General features: G+C 38.8%; 3 protein-coding genes across 3 annotated transcripts; all 3 read left to right on the plus strand.

Moving 5' to 3' along the window:
- The first annotated feature begins 339 nt into the window (after positions 1 to 339).
- LOC144521849 (uncharacterized) lies at positions 340 to 4,958 on the plus strand. The gene is made up of 5 exons (XM_078256477.1): positions 340 to 602; positions 2,205 to 2,261; positions 2,887 to 3,115; positions 4,203 to 4,340; positions 4,481 to 4,958. Exons 1-5 carry the CDS (start codon positions 421 to 423, stop codon positions 4,751 to 4,753), a joined length of 879 nt encoding a protein of 292 aa, XP_078112603.1. The 5' UTR covers positions 340 to 420; the 3' UTR covers positions 4,754 to 4,958.
- Positions 4,959 to 7,259: 2,301 nt separating this feature from the next.
- On the plus strand, positions 7,260 to 12,578 carry LOC144521851 (high choriolytic enzyme 1-like). The gene is made up of 7 exons (XM_078256479.1): positions 7,260 to 7,334; positions 7,622 to 7,667; positions 8,676 to 8,828; positions 9,349 to 9,466; positions 10,371 to 10,549; positions 11,152 to 11,233; positions 12,452 to 12,578. Exons 1-7 carry the CDS (start codon positions 7,260 to 7,262, stop codon positions 12,576 to 12,578), a joined length of 780 nt encoding a protein of 259 aa, XP_078112605.1.
- Positions 12,579 to 17,645: 5,067 nt separating this feature from the next.
- On the plus strand, positions 17,646 to 23,889 carry LOC144521656 (hatching enzyme 1.2-like). The gene is made up of 7 exons (XM_078256213.1): positions 17,646 to 17,711; positions 18,562 to 18,607; positions 19,677 to 19,829; positions 20,927 to 21,044; positions 21,942 to 22,120; positions 23,234 to 23,315; positions 23,751 to 23,889. Exons 1-7 carry the CDS (start codon positions 17,646 to 17,648, stop codon positions 23,887 to 23,889), a joined length of 783 nt encoding a protein of 260 aa, XP_078112339.1.
- The last annotated feature ends 2,045 nt before the right edge of the window (positions 23,890 to 25,934 follow it).

The raw sequence follows: 25,934 nt of genomic DNA on the forward strand, positions 1-25,934 counted from the left end.
AGAGACCTTTAACGGTATCGAAAATAAAACCGTCTAGTTCCATTTTAATGGTTTGAATGGTTTAATGGACACCATTAATGTCTGTGTAACCTGAGCCTACCAGGACTGTTCTGAATTCCAGTATAGATAAAATTCACAGCCTGAACTTCAGGCCAGGACGCAGTCATAATGCTCTCATAACAGCCTCTCCATGATATGAGCATTTTTGCAATTTACTTCAGATGTCTTGAAGCCATGAGAACTGAAGCAACTTTTAGGTTTCACTTTGACTACGAACGTCCCCTGAGAACTCCCTTTATTTCAGATGGGAGGATCTTAAATTGAGGCATTATAAATGTGAGCCGAGTTCAACATTTAGGCTATATTTTTTTGCTGGAAGAAAGCCAAGCAGCCAGAACTTTTTAAGACAACAACAGCAAGATGTTCGATACAGACGTTGTACTTGAAGCTTTGAACGCGCTCTGCAATGCCGGAGCAACTTCAGCTCAAAGACAAATATCAGAAGCTGGACAGAGAGCCGACATTTCTGGAGGAGCAGCACAGCTGCAGCAGTCCATGACGGAGCTGTCCATCCATGACCTCATATTTAAAGCCCTAAGCTGGTAACTATTGTCTCCTTTGTTCACATCTATGCTGAGTATTAGCGTAGTGTTTGAAAACAATTTGCAATATGGTTTTGGCTTTGTGCTGTAGATAGGAATTCTTTTTTTTTGGGGTGTAACCCAAGGGAGGTAGAGTATTACAATAGGTTAAAAAAAAAATTTGAAATCCCTGTTTTGGTGTGTGTGTATAGGCCTATAGCACTCAAATCCCCTTAAAGTGCACACCCAGAGAGAGAGAGAGAGAGAGAAAACCTGTAGCCTATACTATAAAATTACCAAAAATGATCTTACTCGTTAACAAAAAGTTCTATCTCTGTAGGGATCCTTTCCATAATTTTGTCAGACACTTAAAATAATAATCTGAACATGTCAGTGGCCATTAAAAAACCCTTTCTGTGAATTCAGGCTGCGAAATTGCCCAATAACTGAAACTTGGGAGCTGGGAATGACGTCACACCCGAGATTTTCATTTTTTTCCATTGTTAGTAATACCAGTTGATAACAACGCATTACGCTGTTTTTTTGTGCACACCAACAGAGTAACAACATGTCCATAGATGCGTGTACGACGGATTTAGTGAGACACAAATTAGACGGAAGTGCTTATAACTGTATGTTACTACAGCCTTTACAACTGCTAATGCACAGAGCAGCCATGTCAAAAATAGATTTTGAGCTTGGGGTAGTGTGAGGTTGTCAGAGTTCCAAAATGGAAAATCTGAGGTCAGGGGGGCGTTTCCGACTTTGACCTCAGAAAATCAGTATAAATAACAGTCAGTACAAATGGAACGCTATTAATTCTGGACCATTTTCTAAGATTGCTGTCCTGTCAGTCAATTAGACACACAACATGGAAAAATAGGGTCCAAGTTGCATTATAACGAAGTTACCCTTTAACATTGTCAGCCTCACAGACACACTAGCGTGCCTGTAGACTCTAGTTTTGTTTTTGTCCTGAGCTGTTGCTGAAAAGTTGAGTTTACCCCAGCTGCAGGGATGCTGCCCGGTGCTACTTGTCACTTTGGTCATTAAGGTAGTCTATATCCACGACCTTCCGCCGTATTCCCTTTTTTTCGACCAGCTTTTCTTTACCTAACACTTCCTTTGTGTTGGCATTTCAAACTCCGGTGGATCTATGAGGACTATGGTTAACAGCTCCTCAGATCTCTGCAGTTTTCTGTTGCACGACTAAAACAACTTTTGAACGTACACATGTTCCACCAAAACAAGTTCCTTCCTGAGGCGATTTTGCAGAGGTGCTGTTGCTCCGTACAGAGCTTAGCGCCGCCAAAGACGATTGTGATTGGTTTAAAGAAATGCCAATAAACCAGAGCACGTTTTTCTCCCATCCTGGAATGCTGTGTGGACTATCCAGACCCTCCTCCACAGCGCTGTAGAGGAAGGTCTGGCAATGCAAGACTACACTAAGGTGACGCTACTACTTTATAGTATAGAGTAGGTTATGTGGTCTGCTAAAATATAGTGTACAATTGAGTTTTTTCTAGTTTAGAGAATATTATAGATTCAATACAAAACTGACAGAAGGGCGGGACTGAGAGAAAAAAAAAAAGCTAATGTTTATTAAAGATTTTTGTCTTGCAGTCGCAGCCGTTTCACTGTATTCTCCCAAGAATACCAACAGCAAGATTTCTGGGGCGGGTGAGTTTGTATACAATTTAAAGTTGCTGTTATGACTTAATTAATTTAAATAATATACTCATATTTCCTTGTCATGTTTTTAAAGTTAAAATTCTTAAGACTATTATTATTGTAAACTTTGTTTTTGATACTGTTTATGGTCGGCATTCTTTCATTCAGTAATTTCATCTCAGTGTTCATTGTTACTGGTGAGTCTGCTTTCCCCGTGCAGGAGTCACATTACAAGGAATTTACAGGAAACGATGAATGCATGAACTGCTTCACATATAAAGCATTCACCTGTCAAATAATGTGGGAGCTTTTATTGTGAAGCAAATAGAGGAAATGCAATGAACTTGTCACTAAGTGCTATTGTTCATGTCCCATCTGATGGTCATAAATGACCTCTAACAGCAAACTAGACTAACAGTGAAAAGAACGCTATTTTTATATAATTTTATAATATAGTATAGAATTGAGTATATATAGTTTTGAGAATATTATAGATCCAAGAGAACTGACAGAAGGACGGGACTGAAAAAAATGCTATTGATTTGTCTATTAAACATTTTTAAAGTCACATCCGCTCGCCAGTAGGCGAAGCTGCAGTCTCCTCAGCATCTCTTCTCTTGTCGATCTTTTACAGGAACCAACATCTCAAAAGTGCATTTCAAAGCCCTGAGCCTGTCTGCGACTTCAGCTTGCCAAAAGACATCCGTAAAGATAATAAAACAGGAGATATTATCATCGAGCCCAAGCAACACTTGGACCCGCAATTTGACTATGACTTCACTAAGTTGAGAGACACCGAGGATTATTGCAGAGGTGGGGAGAAGTACATACGCCCGTGTGGTTGGCAGCGTTTTGCCCTCAAGGTGAATATGATTTTATTTTTGTTTGACTTTTGAATCATCTTATTTGAATCGTTATCAAGCTGCTATATTCCGCAATACAGAATGTAGATTACAAAACTTGCTTCAGGTCTCAATGAAAGATGCAAAAGATGTGATTTATATGTAGAAAAAGCATAATGATAAGATATACTTTATTGTCCCCGAAGGGAAATTAGTTTTGGACGCTGTCCGTTCCGCAGCTTTACAAAGACAACACAAAATACAGGAAATAAGCATCTCTCAACACAAACTCTCACGCAACACAAACATGCTTTCATATACATTAGACAGGTACCTATATAGTAAGCACATTAACTTCTCCTTTCATTGGCATTTTTTAATTGAACAACCCTGTCGGCTGCATTCTCCGCAATAAGTGTAGCACAGCCCTTGCACAATAAGATATTGCACAACTAACATACTGCCCAACCCCAATAGCCTACGTGTTGAACAAATGACACAATGCACTGACATAATGCACAAATCCAATAGCATATGTATTGCACAAATGACATAATGCAGAACCCAAATAGCCTACGAATTGCACAACTAACATATTGCAACTAACATAATGATAAATTCAGTTTGAAAGGGTAATTCATTTAATCATGCTATGGAGAAGAATACCAAATTTGATTTTGGATGTGAAATTATGCATTAGTTAAGTCAAGTCAACTTTATTGTCAATTCTGTAATATGTGCCAGACTTACAGAGCAATCGAAAATATGTTTCTCTCCAAAAATACATTTCTCTCTGACCCTCAGTGTAAAAAGGACAGGTACAACAAGTATATTAAATAAAAGAAAACCCCACGCTATCGGGACAGAGAGGGGCCGCTGCATCCGTGTGCACCGCCATCTTGTGATTTATCATGAGTTATAGCTTTGTGTACATAATTAATATTTATTTCAAAATGTAATTGCTTTACATGAGAAGGGATGGTAGACATTTCATTGTTATAAAGGATCATTTAAACTCCCTCTTGACTTACTCTTGGGTGTGGTTCCAAGGAGAGTCGTTATATATCTAAACATTTAGCAATAATAGTTTTTTTTGTGTTTGTCTCAGGTCCTGGATGAGTATGGTGACAACACCTGGCTGGGAAACAACAACCATAGGACCCAGTCAGTGCCGGGGGAGTGGCCTGTGTCCTACCATGGGACACGAGAGGAATTTGTGAAATCCATCATCGAAAAAAACTACAAGGTTTTTATACACTGTATTTATGTGTATATATAGTATATATATTCAAACGTTCATTCACTCATCACAGTATATACTGTGACATAACAATGATTACTTGGTTAAAGGTTAATACATTCTAATTTATAGTTTTATTTTAACAGAAAGGTGCTCGGGCAGTGCATGGCCCGGGGATTTATTCTACTCCAAACATCGACGAAGCAGACCTATACGCCCGTGAATTCACCTCCGAGAGCACGGGCAAGAAGTACAAAACTGTTCTGCAGAATCGCATCAACCCCAAGTACCGGGAGATTTGTAAATCCCGCAAAGACTACTGGCTGGTTCGCATTGATGAAGGAACATCAGAGAAAATGGAAAAGGAGATAGTCAGAAAGGCCATCCGTCCTTATGGCGTTCTGGTGAAAGAGATGTGATCTTATTTGTTTCCTTGATGTTTCACCCTGTTTTTATAGCATCAAAAAACAAATAGAAATAGTGATCATATGCAGCATACTCTCTATGAATATAATAATGTCTCATTTGCATGTATAGATGAAAATCTTCTTGCACGGAAATTCCTTCTTCCTTTGTTCCATTTTTCAATAAGCCATACATTTAATAAACAGAATTTTAAACAAATGTGTTATCCCTGTCTCTCCATAACAAATAGAACACAGTCAGTAAATGTTTCAGTATATTGTACTTTTTATTTATTAAGCAGAAGCAGGTAATATGAAATGTAGATTAAAAAGACTATATCTCAAAGTCTTCAGGTGCAGTTTGGTTATCTCTGTCGTAAAAACGCTTCTAAAACGTTCTCTGTGTAAATTGGCCGCTTTGAGGCAAGCATACAATGTGGAGATCTGTGGAGATGAGATGTTCAGGCGTTTGAGGATGCACCGTCATCTCTTTTAAGTCAAGTTTAAAGATTCACTTTTGCTTTTGAAAGAATATTTGTTGATTTCATATAGAATATCAAATCTCTGGACGGAAGGAAATGTTTTTCATTCAAACCACAAAATACAGAAAGAACATTGGGAATGGTTATGCATTTCTTCTCCCCAATGTGCAAAACAAAACCAAACCAAAACTGTGACCCAAAAACTGCAACTTTAACTTTTACTTGAGAACAATGGTCACAGCGTATCCATCAGTTTTAAGACAATGTGATTTCCTGTCAAAGAGCCACTTTCCCTTCAGAGATTAACAGAAGTGAAAGTTAAACAATCTACTTCCACTTTAAAGTGCTCATATTATGCTTTTTGGCTTTTTCCCTTTTCTTTATTGTGCTATATATCTTTTTTTGTGCATGTTATAAGTTTACAAAGTGAAAAAGCCCAAAGTCCACCCCAAAGGGACTTACCATCTCCAACAGAAAACAATGTTCACAAACTGCTCCAAACAGCTCTATTGTAGTCCAGCCTTTACTTTAGAGACAAACGTGGTCACTTTGGAACATACGTTATAATGCTCACCTAGCTGCTAGCATGGCACGCCCTCATACTCTGCTTCTGACTGGCTAGTAGTCCTTACCTAGGTACTGTCAGGGCACGCCCTCATACTCTGCTTCTGACTGGCTAGTAGTCCTTACCTAGGTACTGTCAGGGCACGCCCTCATACTCTGCTTCTGACTGGCTAGTAGTCCTTACCTAGGGTACTGTCAGGGCACGCCCTCATACTCTGCTTCTGACTGGCTAGTAGTCCTTACCTAGGTACTGTCAGGGCACGCCCTCATACTCTGCTTCTGACTGGCTAGTAGTCCTTACCTAGGTACTGTCAGGGCACGCCCTCATACTCTGCTTCTGACTGGCTAGTAGTCCTTACCTAGGTACTGCACATGTGTGACTCCCAACAAAGATGGAACAGAAGTGTGATGTCTCACTCTGTAGCTAAAACAGAGAGCTCAACACACAGGGTGAAAAGAGGAGCTGCAGCAATGTGCAGTACAACAAAAATATGGTGTTTTTTGAAAATTAAACCATGTACACCTATTCTGATATAACCTCTAAATACAATTATGAACCTGAAAATGAGCATTATATGAGCACTTTGAATGTTGCAGCAGCATTCATGTGTGTAACGTGATCCAGCAGTGAGTTGGTGTTGTCACATCCTGAACTTCAGGCCGAAACACAGGCAGAACAGAAGCTCAGCTAGCAGCCACCATATTGATCACCATATTCACCAAACTACATATCAATGTGTCATCTGCTTTGTCTCCCCAAAAATCACATTTCATTTTTGTATTAGTTATACACGTTCACATTTTTATAACTGCTCAGCATTGTTTAGTTTGGAAGCCTTTTGCCTTTTAAAAAGCCTTTTAAAATGTAATTATTTTTTTTTTTTTTTTACTGAATTCTGACATACTACGTCAAATGTTGGCAAGATAGTAAGTCATAATGTCACAAATATATGACATACTATGTCATGAATTCACTTTTTATGTCATGAATTTGTTTTATAACCTTTTTTTCCTGACAGACAGTAAAGAGTTGGCAGTAAAATTTGGAAAAATTAAGAAAATGTGAACTTTAAATACGAAAATGAATCTGTGATGTTTTCTTTTTCTAAGAAAATAGTCTCCTGTAGTTTAGTAACAGTTTATGGAAATTAAAAACGGAAGAAAACCAGTCAGACTAATGTGGATTATTGATTATGCAGCAGGACGCCCAGGATCTATGGACATGAAGCAGCTGTCCTCAGGGCCTACGGTCTCACAAGGTTGCATAAAGAACATGTTTTTCTGCCACAAGCAGATTGTATTTAGCTTAAGTGCGGTGGGAATGGGCAGCCTGTTTTCAAGGCAATATGCATGTTATCACTGAGCAAAGTGATCACTGAGTTTTTTTTTCATGAGTTATCAGATGCACTGACGGCTATAAACAGCGGCGGCAGCAGGATCCAGGTGTTAACACTGTCCACCTGCAGGCTGGGAACATGACTTTCTTTAAGTGCACCATCGGTCTCCTCCTCGTCCTCGCGGTCTCTGACCGCTCCTGGGCTGAAGACAAGGTGAGGTTTCTTCTTATAAAGATTTTATAAATAAGATTCCCCATAAGGAAATGTGAATTAAATGTGTTATTTATGAGTGGAGTATAGTGTTTTGTACTCATGTGTTTGCTGTGTCACATCAGGAAAGTTCAGTTTTTTCATTTCATTTCTTCTTTGTACAGTTAAATCCGTTTGAGAGCCACTGTAGCACATTGTACAGAAACTGTGCATACTCTACCACTCTACATAAATGCATTTACATTTTTAGTTAAGTCCTGATACTAATGAACAATGTCATCTCCCTGCAGGATCTGTCCGTCTCTGAGCTTCTGTGGAGGGCCAACAAGGATGTTGGTAAGACACCGTGTACATTTTTTTTTTTCAATTTTTATTTCACAGGCACAGTGTACATTAATTAACATTAAATGCACCAACATCTTTGGACAGATGTCTGTGGTGGCCTAAAAGTTAGAGAAGCAAGCTTGTGTCCGGGAGGTCATCGGTTCAATCCCCAGACCGATAGGATAAAATCTAGGTGGGGAAAGTGAAAGAGCAGCTCTTGTCCCTCCCTCATAACCACCACTGAGGTGCCCTTGATCAAGTCCCTTAACCCCAACCACTCCAATGGAGCTGCTCAGTGGCCAGCAGATCAGACTGTGGTTGTACCGGGCAGCTTCCAGGTATGAATGTGTGCAACTGTGTGAATGTGATCAGGGTGTTCCTGCAAAAGAGAGGCTTCCTCTCAGTGAACCTTCCCTGAATAAATAAAGGTTAAAAAAACAAACATTATTTTCATAGGGTTTTTATTTTTCATAAGTCTATATTAATGTATCGCCTTATTTTGTTTTGTCCTGCTCTTGAAAGGGCCTCTATAAGTAAAGTTATCAGGCACATAACATAATACTTATGTACTTTTATTAAAGCAGGATGAATACAGGCCTTTTCCTTGTAGGGGAATACTTTCAGTGTGGTATTAGTAGTTTTACTTAAAGTGCTCATATTATGCTCATTTTCAGGTTCATAGTTGTATTTAGAGGTTGTACGATACCAGAATAGGTTTACATGGTTTAATTTTTAAAAAACACCATCTTTTTGTTGTACTGCACATATTGAACTACAATAGAGCTGTTTGGAGCAGTTTGTGAACAGTGTTTTCTGTTGGAGATGGTAAGTCTCTTTGGGGTGGACTTTGGGCTTCTTCACTTTGTAAACCTATAACATGCACAAAAAAGATACATAACACAATAAAGGAAAGGGAAAAAGCCAAAAAACATAATATGAGCACATTAAGTAAAGGATCTGAATAATTCCTCTACCACTGGTCAAGTGACTGATTGGTCCTTTAATGTCCCCCTCCGACAGTGCGTACGAAGGACGAGCCCTTGGTCATGGATGACATCGCTTATGACAGTGAAAATGAGAGGAACGCTGATCCCTGCACCTCCAGCGGCTGCATGTGGGGAAAGTCCAGCGATGGAAAGGTCTACGTGCCTTACGTCATCGCCACACATTTCTGTAAGTAACTGAAACATTCTTAAACTTCAATTAAAACATTCGACCAAAAGATTTAATGTAGAGCCAGAAAGTAATGTACATCGTTTCTCAAATGAAATCAGCTTTCGTCACAATTTGAAGAACCTAATGAAACTTGGGTGGATGTCAAGTCTGTGGTAGTTCTATTGTTGTTGGATCTCGGGTTCTTCCTCTACAAAGGATGACTGATCAGAGCTATATATATATATTTTAAATGTCAAAAGGTTTGAGGAAAAACTCTTTCAAATATTGTACAGACTTACATAGAGTTTATGACTTGTACATTTTTACACAGACCATAATATATAAAATGACCCAGATGGTCGGTGCTGCTTCCTCACTATGGACCCGTAGAGCAGGTGCACTAGTAGAGACCTTTGCCGGCCGAGCCAGCTACTTAGAATAGAATAGAATACATTTTATTGTCACTATACACATGTACAATGAGATTAAAAGCATCTCCTTTTCCAGCGCCGTAACGTCTTCCCTTGTGTCTTCTCAGCTTCTCGGGAACGCTCCATCATCGAGCGTGGGCTTACGTCCTTCACCAGCGTCTCCTGCATTCGCTTCGTCCAACACACCAACCAGAGAGACTACATCAACATCCAGTCCGACAGCGGGTAACAAACCATGTGTTTGTCTGTAAACTGCATAGCTTTTTAACTCAAACATGTGTTTGTGCATCATAATTGCAAGACTTAAAAGGAAAGTAACTGTGCACAATGCATCGTATCACAGCAGGGGTTTTTTTTATGCCGAAATGGAAATATCCAGTTTTCTATGCATTATTTTATACAACTTTCCTCCACATGCAGACATATTTGGAATCTTTAAAAAACGTTTGTATCTCAACAAGAATTTCTGTGTATCTAAATAATTTTAAGTTGCAATTTCGGACTTGAAACTGAAGCTGTTCTCAAAACGCCGTGCATCCCAATCACAGTTATTTCATCTTCAGAAGGGTAACTAACATGTCTTGCTTCAAATATACAACAATATCAGGCAATATCAATGGAGACTTTAGTTACATGTAGATGAATAAGGTCCATAAACGAAGCCAAACAGGAAACTTTAACTGCCAAGAAAAAAATCTATTTTACGGTCCTTTAAATCTTAGAAATACCTGACCCACGCTGCTTTGATCATTATTACTTTTTATTTAGTTTAATTTGGTTTATTATTTACACATATACAAATACTACAGATACATATACACACACCAGTCAATAAAAGTTGTGATGGAGAGATGCAAAACCCTCCGAGGGGCTTAATCAGGGCACTCTCTAATACATAATCCATTTAACATAGAAAGAAACTAAAATACTTAAAAGAATTCAAAGAAAAGAAAAGAAATGGAAAAAAGCCCCCAAAAAATAGAATTACATGCAATTTCAAATCAACAGAAAAAAATACAAAAGGTAAAATAATATTAGGAGTGACTTGAGTGGTTTACAAAGACATCACATAGGGATAACATTGCACCGTTAACAGCTTTGATTTGATGATTTGATTGTATGAGTGCAGCTGTTACTCCTTCGTCGGCCGCCGTGGTTATTCCCAGACGGTGTCTCTGGACCGGCAGGGCTGCCTCTACCACAACACGGTCCAGCACGAGCTGCTCCACGCCCTCGGCTTCAACCACGAACAGTGCCGCTCCGACAGGGACCAGCACATCCGGATCCTGTGGGAAAACATCCAGTCTGGTCGGTACTTTGGCCTCCACACACCCTAACGTTTAACCATTGTGTTGTCTTCCTGTCAACCATGAAAATGTCATCCAGGTTGAAATTTAAAATGATTTTTTTTGGTAGCCTTTTTTTTGAAATGCTTGTGACGCTTTAAAAAAAAAGTAGTAACTATGAATTTGTTTTGACTGATAGTTCAGAGGATTTGGAGTGTATCACGGAATGTTTTTTGTCAAAGTTGAGTCGGGATGCTGTTTTGAAACCATCTAACTATTTGAATGCTTGTAAAATTGAATAAAATACCCACAATTCAATGGAAGTAATCATTCATTTGTCCTGCGAAGGACATCCATGCATCCAGGTTATTTTTGAGCAATTTGGTTGAAAGAAACCCATATTTCTGATATAACAAACTTTTAAAATGGGTCAAGTTTGACCCTGAAGACAACATAAGGCTTAAGATTATAATAATGTTACACTAAGACTCAGTTTGTTGTTAAATCCTGGTGTGACAAGCCCTTTAATCTCCTAACGCAAAACTTACTTTTTGTGAATTAAGACTCAAAGATCTAAACATTTTGTGTCTTTCCTGACTCTTGTTGTGATGTTTGTCCTCTCAGGTTGGGAGTACGCCTTCGACAAGATCAACACCCTGAACCTGAACACCCCCTACGACTACAACTCTGTCATGCAGTACCACAGGTTGTCAAGGCTACCATTCATTCAACAGCTGTTCATTCAGACAAACATAGATTGATTTTATAATTATTTCTTCATTTAAAGGAATAGTTCACCCAAAAACAATATGGATTGTATACAGTACTTACCTCCTGTCGGCTTTCTATGGTCCCAGAAAAAGATTTCTATGGAATGGCTTTAAGGAGAGCGGAGCGCCCTAAAACAAACTTCGACCAGGGGCGCAGGAAAGACAGCAAAACTTGAATTTTGCTCTGCTCTTTCTTAACACTATTCGATAGAAATAAAAGGCCTAGGGAAGTAAGTACTGTATATAAGTTACATTGTTTTTGGATGACACATTCATTTAACCTTATCAATGTTTAGTACCTTTACTGTAACTAAGGAACTGTAAGAAAATGATAACCCTCCTCCTTTTCTTACCTTTTCTCCTCTCCTAATAATTTCCATACAGTCCCTAATACCTGGGCCTTTTTCTCATGTACACAATAATAACAAAGTAATGACTACATTAACATTGATGCAGTCAAACCATCCCCACATAACAAATGAGATCTGATTTCTTTTTTTTTGTAACATGCCAATCGACCCTTCACAATATTTAAAAGTGCAGTAGGTACTTCTAAAACTACCTTTCTGTCATATTTGCTGAAACTGACCCTATGTTCCAGTAGAACTACATGAAGCAGTCACTCTACCACACGTTACGCACTTTCACTGGCCATCACATCATAGCCACGTCCTAAAACACACCCTGCTTTATCGTCTATTTTAAAATCAACGAGACCATAATTTAAAAAATTGAACATCATTCTGTATTGCAGAAGACGTAAAACTAGCGATTGAGACCATAAACTCATTATGAAAATGTTTACTGAGGTAATAAATCACTTTCTCATAGACTTCTACAGAAACAGACCTCCTTTTGCAACCGCACGTGTCGCCCCCTGCTGGAATTCAGATAGAATGCAGGTTTAAGGCACTTCCGCATTTGCAGCACTTTGCCGAACCGGATGCTTTGTCCATTAATATTAACAGTCTATGGCTTTAGCAGAAAGTGGGGAGGGACTGAGAAGTTGTCGATGTTCACAGTTTTTGGCTAAGTCCTGGATCTTCTTTGGAGCAGTCCTACCTACAGCACCTCTAAATACCAATACATTTGACTTTCTTTTCTCCAAAATACAACCCAAAAATAATTCAACGTCTGTCCTCTTGATAATTCAGGTACGCCTTCTCCGGGAACGACAAGCCCACGATGGTGCCTATCCCCAACGCCAATGTTGAATTCGGCACGGGCAAGGAGATGAGCAAGAACGACATCAGCAGGCTGAACAAGCTGTACAAATGTTAAAAACACACGTCGGGTTTGAGTTTACGTTGTATTTCTGTCGCTGTAAGTGTTTCCTGTGTACATCTAATTTATATTTCGGGATGACCCATAAAGAAAAGAAAAATGTTTGTTTGTCACCTTTAACGTGTTTTTTTTTTCTCTCCAAAAGGTGAAGAGAACAACCCTGACAACATGGTGCTAATTCTCACATTTTATCAACAATAAATCTTCTAACACGTTCACTGAAACCTTGTTTGTACTTGTAGACACTTTTGTACTGTACCAAATGTTTGTGAATTCAGAGTTCATACTGAAGTTTGTGTGATGGAAAAGAGAGACATATGCATGTGTAAAAGCTGCATAATCTTTATATATTAACACACAATCTAATTACTACTTGTCCGCGTCTGTTACAAGTTCAAATGCTTTAGAAAACTGTTATTATTATTAAAAAAGTATTATCAGTAAAACAGACTTAAAGTGCCAAAAGTGAGAGTACACATTAAGCAGAATGTCCCATTTTAGAATAACATATTCTCTGTCATTGGATTATAATTATTGATGCATGGATGTGTTCCATCGCTTTAATGTTGCAGCTGGTAAATGTGTGGCTAATTTAATTACTTTTTGTCTGTTTTGGGGAGCATAATCCATGAAAAGAATTATCATAATTTATTTGTTCATTTATATTTTGTAGTAATAATCTAAGTCTGCAAAGTAACTAAAGCTGTCAAAATAAATGTAGTGGAGTAAAATGTTTTACCTCCAAAATGTAGTGGCACAGAAGTATAAAATAACAATGAATGAATGAAGAAATTTATTTCAGATATATCAAAAATAAACCAAACAAAACATCAAAAACAATTACTAATAAGTTAAATAGGCAAAACATTCAATAAACAATAAGTAACATTAGCAAACATAGCCATGTCTGAAAAGGAGTAGGAAGAAGTATACACTTATTTAATCCTACTCCTTTTCCATAACTCAGTACATTATTATTATTATTATTATTATTATTATTATTATTATTATTATTATTATTATTTCATTTACCACATATTTATATCTTATTTATATTTATCACATCTATCTTATATATATATATTTATCTTATTTATCTATATATATATATATATATATATATATATAAATACACACATAATCATACACATACGTCAATGAACACATATTGCAACTGTTAAAGCCCTCTTTTCATATATTTTTTGACAATCATTGCTTCGTACCTTTTTTTGAACTGGATAATGTCTGGACATTGCTTTAGTTCTGTGCACAGACCATTCCACAACTTCACACCACTGATTTTAATGCACTGACTTTTTATAGTTGTGCGAACAGCTATCCCCCCCCCCTCTCTATCAAAAAAGAACTTCTGAATAATACCAGTTAGTAGTCTGTTTTTTTGCTTTATACATCATTTGTGCAACTTGAAATTCAACTAGATCAATGAGCTTTAAAGCTCTGGAATGTAAAATCAGTAAGTTGGTGTGATCATAATATCCTGCTTTATGAACTGTTCTTATGGCTCTATTTTGTAGTGTGATGAGTGGTTGCAGTGTGCTTTTATGTGTTCCCCAGACCTCCACACAGTAATTTCAATGAGGTAAAACCAGTGAACAATATAGAATATGCAGTGATTTGTGATCCAATACATGCGTTGCCTTACTCAGGACTGAGATGCTTCGTGACACTTGAGATTGAATGTGTTTTATATGAGGTTTCCAGCAGAGCTTGTGATCTATAATCACACCGAGAAATGTATTTACATACACTTTCAATAGTCACGCTATCTATTTTAACATGCACTTGTACAATAAAGTAAGAAAGAAATACTCAAGTAAAGTACCTCAATACTTAAGTGCAGTACCCACTGCTACTTATGATGTGAAAGATGTCACTTGAATTCCACTCTGCAGCTCCACACAGCCTTTTAGCATCTTGTAGCTTGTTATGGTTTTATGGTACATTTAGTGTTTAGGTTCTAAACTTTTTTACTAAAAAAATGTATCAAATGAATCAGGTTTAAAGGTGCAGTAGGTAAGACTTATAAAACTAGCTTTCTGTCATATTTGCTGAAACTGACCCTATGTTCCAGTAGAACTACATGAAGCAGGTCATTTAAAAAAAAAAAAAAATCTGTCTCCTCTGGCTCCACCTACAGCCTGTAGTGTGATTTGCAAAAATCCACAGCTCCCTGTTCAGATGCACCAATCAGGGCCAGGGGGGGGGCGGTGTCTAACTGCGTGTCAATCACTGCTCATGCACACGCATTCATTCTCCCTTGTGGGGGGAGGGGCTTAGGAGACCGTTTTTGGCTTTAGCAGAAATGGGGGAGGGACTGAGAAGTTTCAATGTTCAAATGTTTTGGCTAAGTCCTGGATCTTCACAATCCTACCTACAGCACCTTTAAGTTAGTTTTGAATGTTAAATTGTAAAGTGTTAACCCTAATGGGCCGACTTATTATGCAGAACATTAATATAGCCGTAAACACATATTTTTTAAGTAAAGATATAGTGGAGTAACAGTGTCCTGAGTAGAAAACGAAGTCCCACTCCCTCAGCATGTGTTGTTATCTGAGCTTCTTTGTTCTGATAGCCGGTCCGGCTGCACGTGCATGGGAGTTTCTTGTATGATATCAGACGCTGAGGGATATTATAGGGATATAATAAACAATAAAAGGAATGAATGCGTCTTGTGTCTGGTTGGCACTAAAGCAGGCTTGTTAGAAGAAAGCAACGTTTTAAAGGAGAAGTGCGCCCGAGTTCTCCTAACACGGAAAAAACAGTTGTACAAAGCCTTTTGTAAGCATCACAGGGAGCTGCACCAAATCTGATCAATCCCTTTAGTCAATTAGACAGATCTTCTGTCTCACTTTTGCATTCATTATTTTTCTTTGGGAAGTGTTTACCATGCACTCTGTTTGTCCACCTCTAACATACTACGTAAGCCAATCATACGTCAAGATTTTGGGGCTGCGTCTTTCGTGGCCAATCATATCCGCTGTGTGTCTCTCTCCTGGATGCCCCCTCTCCCACCATGCATAACCCAAAAAAACAGGGATTTGTTGTTTTGAACCAGCATGGTAAATGTTCGCCGTTTGTCGAGGCGGGGAAACGGGTCAATTTATTAAAGGTATAGTCAGTGATGTTAATCCAATAAACTTTCTGTCAAATTCAGTGACTATCTCCTCACGGTCACCTAGCTCTCTATTTTCTGTGTGCGCTGGGAAAAAAAGTCAAGTGCTAATAAACAGCTTTAGCTGTGTAAATGGAAAACAAACAGAAAGGAGTGCACGAGCCAAGAAAACACTTTTCCAGCCAATCAGCAGCAGGCAGCGACAGTTGATGTGGGCGGGGGGCATGTGAATGTACCGGCTGGCCATGAATCAAAGGGGGCGGAGCTTCTGAAGGGGGATGTTGTATTTGTTTGGCAGTTGATTTAAAAAACAATCCAATGGCTTACTGCACCTTTTAACTAGGAAGACACTAACAGATATATAAAAGGCAATAACAGATTTGGCTATGATTCATTTTCATGATAGTCAGCACAAATTAGGATATTTCACCTCTGGACAGCTGGAATCTGAAATCTGGACAAATTTGAAAATGATCCTGCAGTTTGAGCTGGTTAACAACAGACATGAGATTAAAGGTTGCAGTGAGCGATGAACTGCCAAATAAATTACCCCCCCCCCACCCCTCAGAAGTTCCGCCCCCCAGATTCACGGCCAGATGCCGGCCGGCACATTCACATGCAACTTTTTGTTTTTCTGGGTCAACATTTTTACATTTTTGTCATTTTTATCAAAGTTTTTTTGTCACGTTTTCCGATGTTTTTTTATCAACTTTTTTCTGCACCTATTGACATTTTTGTGGGATTTTTCCTGCCTTTTTGAAGCCTTTTCCGACATTTTTGTCACTTTTTTCAGCGTTCCTTTATCTTTTTTTTTCTCCAAATGCTATAAAATTGAATAAAACACCCAAATTCAATGAAAGTAGCGACCTGATTATTTTATTTTACTTGTGAAGAGCGTTGTAGTGAACCATGCACGTTTCTTTGTTTCGTTGAAAATTTGGTTGAAAGAAACCCAGATTTCTGATAAAATGAGTCAAATTTGACCCGAGGACGACAGGAGGGTTAACAGTCCCTGTCTCTGGTTGGGTTTTTAGATTTGGCAGCTAACAGCTGAACTAATTAATATGAGCATCAAAAAAGAGTTAGGATGAAGACCTGATAAACAGACTGTGTTTATATCTCATGTGAAGGGCTCATTGCATAAGTGGAAACTGATCTTTATTCCAAAATGTGTTTCAAAGAAATGCATGTCCCCTTCAAAAATAATCCAAGGCCTTGGTAGGTCTTGTGCAACACTTAAAATGTCTTTATTTTACATGGCAATGTATTTTAAAATGACCAATGCCTTTTGACTCACATGTCTTCATCAGGGTCAAGTGGGTCATTGTCTCCAGCCTTTGTGTCTGAATGCATGTGTCTGTATTTGTATGTATTGTACGTCTAAATTATGCAACTACTGAATCCATTTAAAAGTAATTTTAGGGTTTACATCAATTAGAAAATAAAATCTAGCAATCTAGATGAAAAAGAGACATTTTGGCTTGTGTACTGTTAAGTATTGGAACAGTTTTGATAATGAACTCAATTATTTTATAAATCCCCTTAGTTGAAATGTGAGAAACATGCTCACTGTTGAGGCCAGGCATCTGGTCCAGGTCAAACAAGATTAAATTGGCTCCTATTCTGGGAATATGAAACGTGGCATCAAGGTGAAATGTTCTTATCAAGGCACTACATTCTGTTTCCATTCCATTCCTTCCCGTGCTGTCCTAAATATCCTTAAAAGGATTGTTTTTCCGGTGCAGTTGATGCTTTATAATGAGATGTTGCACTTCTCTCTGTGTCTCACTCCACTCAGACATAGCAGTAAGTATCGTTTATACATTCCCATACACACTGTTTTTTTTGTTGTTTTTTTTTACTTAACCTGGGTAAGTCAGATTTGTAATTAAAGTGCAATCTTTGTGTCTTGCTGCAGGTAATTTGTTGACATGAAATTGAAGTGCATTCTGGGCCTTGCGGTCCTTGTGGCTGTCTCCGCTTGGGCTGAGGAGGAGGTGAGTTTTATCAGCTAAATGTACTTAAAAGTATCAAAAGTAAAAGTATTAGTTCTGCAGAAAACCCTATGACTGAGCGATTTTTATCTACTATATACAATTAGTTTAGTCCAGTGGCTCCCAACCTACGGGTCGGGCCCTTCCACGGGGTCACCAGATAAATCTGAGGGGTCGTAAAATGGTTAATGGGAGAGGAAAGAAGAAAAAAGTTTGATACACAAATCTGTTTGAATTTTTGGGACATTTCTCTAATCTTTGCTTTTTGTGTGAAATATGAAATAGTTTAGCCTCAAAGAGTTATTTACATGAACGCATGTGAGAAGTTTAGAAGGGGGGGTCTCTGTAGAGAAACAGAACTACACACTGCTGTTTTGTTAAAGCACTGGTCTGATCTTAAATAATGCAATTTATGGTACATACAAAAAGGAACTACTAACTATATCTGTGAAATGTGGTAAAAAGTTGAAAAGCAGTAAAAGAGAAAGAAAGAAAGAAAGACAATATTACACTGAAGTAGCAGATCCAACAGTTTTAAACTTCAACAGAGTACCCGCCTTCAAGGAAGTTAACATTCGTCAATGGAGAGTGGCCAGACTCTCTGTCCAGATTTAATGTACCAGAGTCTGGTAGGACCAGGCTACTGAAGTACAGGACTGGAGTCTAAATGTGTTTTTCTGTCTTTTTTCTTGATATATCGTTTCTGGAAAACTCCTGATTCTGTAAGTTTCCTGTCTTGTTTTGAAATTGAAATATCCTGAGTGTTATTGGCTTATAAGAACAAATGCATCGTATGATAATAATTCATTTAATAAACTAAAACCTGTATGCTTTACCCACAGGTCGCTATAAGGCTTTGACTGCTTCAGAGCGGATTGAAAGAGCCAACAGGGACGCTGGTGAGCATTATTTTTTAAATAAAGTTTAGTTTGTAGCTTTAGCTCTGGTTCCTTTATCTGACCAACCAGGACCGAAGCCATGAACAATACTGAGGAAGGAAATGAGTCCAAGTTGCAAAAGAAATATCTAAAGTATGTTTTTTTTTTATTCTTTTACTCCAACACGAAGGTCCACATTTTGCTTTGAGGGATGAAAATCTGGTGGGAAAAATGACTTTTAATTAGTATTATTTATTTGAAGTTGTCCAATTAGAATATGTCTTAACAAATGCTATGAAATATTCACCATATTACAAACCCCAATTCCAATGAAGTTGGGACGTTGTGTAAAACGTAAATAAAAACAGAATACAATGATTTGCAAATCCTTTTCAACCTATATTCAATTGAATACAAGATATTTAATGTTCAAACTGATCAACTTTAACGTTTTGTTTATGTATATAATTTGATGCCTGCAGAACGTCCCAAAAAAGCTGGGACAGGGGCATGTTCACCACTGTGTCACGTCACCTTTCCTTTCAACAACACTCACTTAGCGTTTGGGAACTGAGGACACTTATTGTTGAAGCTTTGTAGGTGGAATTATTTCCCCTTCTTGCTTGACGTACGACCTCAGTTGCTCAACAGTCCATTTTTTTTTTTTTACATTTTTTTTGACACATTTTGATGAAAATGTGCCCATTTTAAGCTAGGCTCTGAAATACACCTTTACCGCTAGCAACGCGTCATATGACGTAGGCAGAGGCACATTAGAGCTCGCGCTCTGCTCTCTCATTGTGGATGTAGATGTAGTTAGAGCGGTGGTGAGAGACAGAGCGAGATATAGAGAAAGTTTTAGATTGATTTTTAGAAAAGCCATAATGGTAAATTAGTGTGTTTGTGCTGGTTGCACGAATTCCAGTCTGTCAGGACATCGTGTCCATCATTTTCCTTCGGTTTGTAGTTGATTTAACAGTAGAGAGTGTTCTTAATCCTGCGACCAGCACAAACCACAAGCCAGATCTTCTTGATGTACTAATGAATAAGTAAAAAATGTTCTTAATATTGATCTCTGTGTCTGCTGTAGTGCGTTCTCCTGATGAGCCGTATGTAGAGGACGATATTGCGTATGAGTCAGAGGCTGTGAGGAACGCTGACCCCTGCACAGCTAAAGGCTGCATGTGGCCCCAGTCTGCCAACGGGAAGGTCTACGTGGCCTACACCATCTCCAGAGTGTTCTGTGAGTAAAGTTCATTCATACTGGGAAGGTTGTTTGTTCATGCAGCAATTACGATTATTTTACGTTTATAGTGGTGGCCGTAGTAATTATGACAGGTGCGAAGCAGAAAGTAATCTCGCATTGCCAGACCTTCCTCCGCAGCGCTGCGGAGGAGGGTCTGGCTAGTCCACACAGCATTCTGGGATGGGACAAAAACGTGCTCTGGTTTATTGGCATTTCTTTAGACCAATCACAATCGTCATGGGCACCGGCTGTAGCCCCGGTGCTTCTGCAAAATAGCCTCGGGAAGGAACTTGTTTTGGTGGAACATGTGTATGTTAAAAAGTAGTTTTAGTCGTGCAACAGGAAACTCAGATTGGACGGATAGTCTAGCTAGCTGTCTGGATTCAACAACATCAGAAAACAAGAATCACACATTCTGTTGAAGTGTTAGTTCACGCAACATGACATCATGACTTCGCGTAAACATACACGCCCACTTTCTTAAGCCAAGTGGCACGTTATCTGCACCTATTTTTAGCGGCATATACAGCGGACGGGTTGGGTTTAGGAAAAGAAGAACAGTGTTGGATTTAGGAAAAGGAGGAAGCGATGGTTGAGTTTAGGAAACGTGACACGCGGGACACGATCACACGATCATCTCCGGGGTGAAAGTCCTGTGTTTGACCCGTCCACCAACCCGACCAACCTCCCTAAGCGGATTTTCGCCCTTTCATACTACTCGCTACGGTGTAAATTCACACGCAATAACAAGGTAATGTAAGTCAATGGAGGCCAAACGGCGTTGATAAAAACGCTAAAAAGTGAGTATGTGTCTTGATAACACGCCAATACTGGCATACAAATTGGCGTGTCATACATACGCCACTTCATGAGATCAGTCTGGTTCACGAATAATAGAAGAAAATGGCAATCAATTTAAAACTGATAGGAATTCCAATCAGGTGTCTTTGGTTTAACGTGTATTCAGCCCACAAAACATTTGAATGTCAGTTTGCTGTAAAATCGTATCAATTGTTGACGCAAAGATAATGTACATTAATGTGCATTATGTCAGGCTTGTAGCATCAACTTTAAAGTGCTTTTTCCTTTCCCAGCCCCTCGTGAGGTGGCCATCATCACGCGTGGTCTGCAGTCCTTCCACGAAGTCTCCTGTCTCCGCTTTGTCCAACGCAGCGGCCAGAGAGACTATCTGAATATCCAGTCCCTTAACGGGTGAGCATCAGTGCTGGAGTACATTTACTCAAGTAGCCTACTGTCCTTAAGTACAAATTTGATCTTAAATGATCACATGCCACTTTAAAGATGGAAATATTGTACCCTTTATTACATCTTTACTACAACCTTAGTTACTTTAAAAAATGAAGATGTTTGCTCACAAAACATGACAATATGACAATGTCAAAGTACAGATGAAAAGATTTGACAAATGATCAATGTCAGAAAATGAATTGGCACTTTTCATGCAAAAAAACATTTTCATGGTTCCAGTTTCTCAAAGATGCTGCTTTTAATTTGATCATTTTGATCTAGATTTTGCTTTGAATACTTTAAGTCCATTTTCCTGATTATACTTGCATACTTTTACCTGTAGTGGAGTATTTCTACAGTGTGGTATTAGTCCTTTAACTTGAGTTTGGGGGTTACAGTAGCTCAGTCTGTTGGGAGTTGGGTTGGGAACCGGAGGGTCACTGGGTTCAAGGCTGGTTTCGGCTGGTTTCGAGGGTGGACTGGTAGCTGGAGAGCTGCCAGTTCACCTCCTGGGAACTGCCAAGGTGCTGTTGAGCAAGGTGATGTTGAGCAAGGTGCTGTTGAACAAGGCACTGCGCTCGTCCCAGCTGTCGCAGCCCCCTCTCTCTGACATCTCTCCATTTGTGCATGTATTTCAAGGCCTGTGTGTAGTGCGTCGTATCAACATCAATTGTAATTGTATATAATTGTATAAAATAAATTAAATTAAAGGATTTGAATACTTCCTCCACCGCTGCTGAGCATGTAGCCTCATTTCCACGAGGCAAGGTTGCCTTCAGGATGCTATAGTTGATGTATTTTTATGTCTACTAAAACAAAACCAACAGTACATTGACCAAGATGTGTCCTGAATCATTACAGGTGCTACTCCTACATCGGACGTCTCGGCAATGGGCAGGATCTGTCCCTGCAGCGTTCAGGCTGCGTTTACCACCACACTGTCCAGCATGAGGTGCTCCACGCGCTGGGCTTCCACCACGAGCAGAAACGCTCCGACCGGGACCAGTACATCCGCCCTGTGCTGGAGAACGTCATCCCTGGTTTGCACTTTATTTAACGTAGGGTTTTCCCTAGCATTATAAGGCTTAAGTGCAGCACCCAAGCCATACTGGGCACCACCTAAGCCAAATAAATGTAACTAAATTACTTTTGTCAGTTCTAATGATTGTAGTTGGACTTATTTAGCAGGTTTTGCCTTCAAGCTTTTTGAGTTTTATTTATTATCTGCTCTAGCTTTTCTAACGTTTTAGCAACGGCGTAATTTACAGGGGGGATGGTGGTTGCAACAACAAAATTATGTTAAATTGCATTTTTTCGTTTCTTGAGGGAGGACGCCTAAACCCCCTGCCAAATAAATGCACCTAAGTCTTCCACAAACCTAGGGAAAACCCTGTAATGGATGTTGTAGGATGAAGTCACTTTCAGGGGATACAAAAGAACACCATGAGAATATGAAGTTCCAGCCAGTAGCCTGTTAGCTTAGTTTAGCACAAAGACTGGAAACATTGGGAAACTAGCTCAGTTGTGTGTATTCCTGTTACATTCTGCCTTGATCTGTCCTTATTTGCCTCCACCATCTGCATTTGGGTCCCTCTCCTGCTGCCCGACCTGACAATTCATGCAACGCTACGTCATTATGCTTTTTTTTTTTAAATTCCATGTAGTTCTTTCTTTCGCTAGTCCAAATATAATTTTGCTGTATTACGACTACAAATAAAACCAACATGCAACTAATATTGCAGCCAATCAGCTTTCGTGTTATTGGCGTGTCTCTCTTTCGGATTGTACCACAGACATCAAATGGATTTTATTCTTCAGCTGTGGGGAAGTGCAAGTTTAGCGATACTTGGCTTGAAAAAATAGGATTTAGGGCTTAGTTGGTGTTGAGATAAAGGTTTTAAACTTCATTCACAATGGTCTTAAAAATGTCTTAAAAAGTCTTAAATTTGACTTGGTGAAACCTAGGGAAACCCTAATAACCCCCCCATAAAACTCTGCAAGAAAGCAAATTCCCAAAATGTCAAACTAGTCCTTTAACAACAATAGCCTAAATGTAACCACAGGTATAGGTTGGCAGGATTTGAGCCCCAGGTATCAGTGAATACAGACACAGGTGGATCTCATGTTGTTCTGTTTTCTTTTCAAATCATCAGGACAGGAGCACAACTTTGACAAAATCATCACTCTGAACCAGGGAACCACCTACGACTACGGCTCTGTGATGCATTACAGCAAGTAGGTCAAACCAGAACGACTGTGGCGGCCATCTTTGTAATGCAGAATATTAGCAGGCATTGAGACTGAAAACAAACGGCTTTTTTGGAACAATTTATCATTTTTATAATTTATACTCTTTATTGATTCCGAATGGGGAAATTACAATTCACACTCTGTTATTACACACTACACACAGGCCTGAAATACACACACATGCTCAGACCCTTTACATGAGCGGTTACAATAAGCTGCCCTTCACATCGTTTACAACAAATAAATATTCAAAAATTGATAAACAGTGCATATTTAGACAGAAAGCAAACATATTGCAACAGAGTTTAAAGTACTAACTTTAAGTCCACGTATTCCCTCTTTCAATTCTTTCAAAAACGTTGGCAACACTGTGGTATTAAGCAATCATAAATATTTAGCTTTTTGTGGGTTTTTTTTTAGGTATGCTTTCTCCAAGAACAACCAGCCCACCTTGGTGGCCATCCCTGACCCCAGCGTGCAGTTCGGCCTGGCCTCTGAGATGAGCCAGAAGGACATCATCAGGCTCAACAAGCTGTACTGCGGAACCATCTCCAAGTAAAACCACAACAAGGATTCTTTAATAGATCTCTATGTTGATCTATTTAATCAACACAAAGAAAAATATGTTCATTAGGGCTGGGCAATATATCAATATTATATCGATATCTTGATATGAGAATAGATATTGTCTTAGATTTTGGATATTGTAATATCGTGATATGACATAAGTGTTGTCTTTTCCTGGTTTTAAAGGCTGCATTACAGTAAAGTGATGTCATTTTCTGAACCTACCAGACTGTTCTAGCTGTTCTATTATTTGCCTTTTCCCCACTTAGACATTATATCTACATTACTGATGATTATTTATCTAAAATCTAAGTGTGAAGATATTTTGTTAAAGCACCAGTTGTCAACCCTAGAATATCGCTTCAATATCGATATCGAGGTATTTGGTCAAGAATATCGTGATATCTGATTTTCTCCCTATCGCCAAGCCCAAATGTTCATTATTTATATGAAAATTCTTTTAGAGGCTTTTTAGACTGGCTGTAGATTTTATTTTTATTTTTTATTTTTATTTTTTATTAACCTTTATTTTACCAGGAAATAATCCCATTGAGATTCAGAATCTCTTTTTCAAGGGAGACCTGGCCAGGACAGCAGTACAATAGTTCCATATTAAAATATACAGTTAGAGACAAACAACATAAAACAAAAAAAGACAGTTGGCAATTTAACATCATCTCAACATAATCACCAGCAGCGCTCAGTAACAGCACATGTGCATTTAGTACTCAAGTAGTCCTTTATCCTAATTCTAAACTGTGTCATTGTTGGTAGGTAGTCTAATTTAAGATGATCCTGACAATTTATACCAGGATGAGGGTGCAACAACTTTAAAGGCACTTTCACCGAAGACAGATGAATAAAAAAAAGTTGATTTCTCTTTAACGTTCTCTTCTTCTCTCTCTTCTCTAAACAGGTGAATGGGGTGATGCAGAAAATACTTCAGGAATCATCATCATCATCGCTGTCATTTTTCTCAATCGCTTGGTCATTCATTTAAAATAGCTTTAATGAATATCAATAAATTTGCATTCAAGCATACAGTTCCTTTTGAGTTTGTTCATTCACTTGTGTACTTACCGTCTGACATTTCAAACCTACTTCCCTTATATTCCACTGGGAGGCGACACCTCTTCACAGTTCCTAAATACATGCAGAGAGTGGCTGCCACTGCTTGTCCAGTACTGCTCTTTAAAAGCCGGAATGACAGATATTTTCACACCTGACACCACTAAAGGCAGTTTTGTAGGCAGAATTGTCTCATTCAGACCATGAGACAATTCAAATATACACCCAAATCCAGAAATGCAAAACGTCAGAAATTATACAAATATGCAAATAAAGTATCACAGGCTGTGGTGAAAGAGAAACTGCCATCTGCTCAAATATATTTGATAAAAGATAGAAGACCAACACCAACCCCATCTTTCAGAAAAATTCCATTTTCCATTCAATTTTTTTCAAAGTGAAAGTTGTGTCTTCGGGTGAACGGGGGTGTAGTCTGGTTTACTGGATGTACAGTGATACAGGATAAAGCCAGACAGTTCTGTGAAGTCTGGGGGGGCCCAGCCCCGAATGTTTCCAACATCTGGCTCCGTCCTTGAATGTAACTGATTGTGTTAAATGGCCATATGATATTGTCCTATATCCACCACAGGCCCCTGAATTAAATGGAATCAAAATCATACTGTGGCAGACTTTGTGTTATCTGCAAATATCGTACCCTTGTCCAAAGAATGTACTGAACTTTCAGCCTATCAGTCCTGATGTCTGACTGTTTATCTTTCATTACCACAACCCTCCTCGTTCTGAGGGATTTCAAGAATAAGTTACACATACCCACCACAATGTACAGTGTACTGAGGAATCTGTTCTTCTCTGAGACACCTATTGTGTGCACATTTTAGAGGAATGGTTAGAATGCACGCCGAACACTTGGTGAAAGACTCACCTTGACATTTTATTCATCTGAAAAACAAATGGTGAACATGCATAAGCGGAAATTAAATGAAGAGAATAAGAAGAAGATGCTTCTGT

This window comes from Sander vitreus, chromosome 8 (assembly GCF_031162955.1).
Source record: "Sander vitreus isolate 19-12246 chromosome 8, sanVit1, whole genome shotgun sequence".
NCBI classification, from domain to species: Eukaryota; Metazoa; Chordata; class Actinopteri; order Perciformes; family Percidae; genus Sander; species Sander vitreus.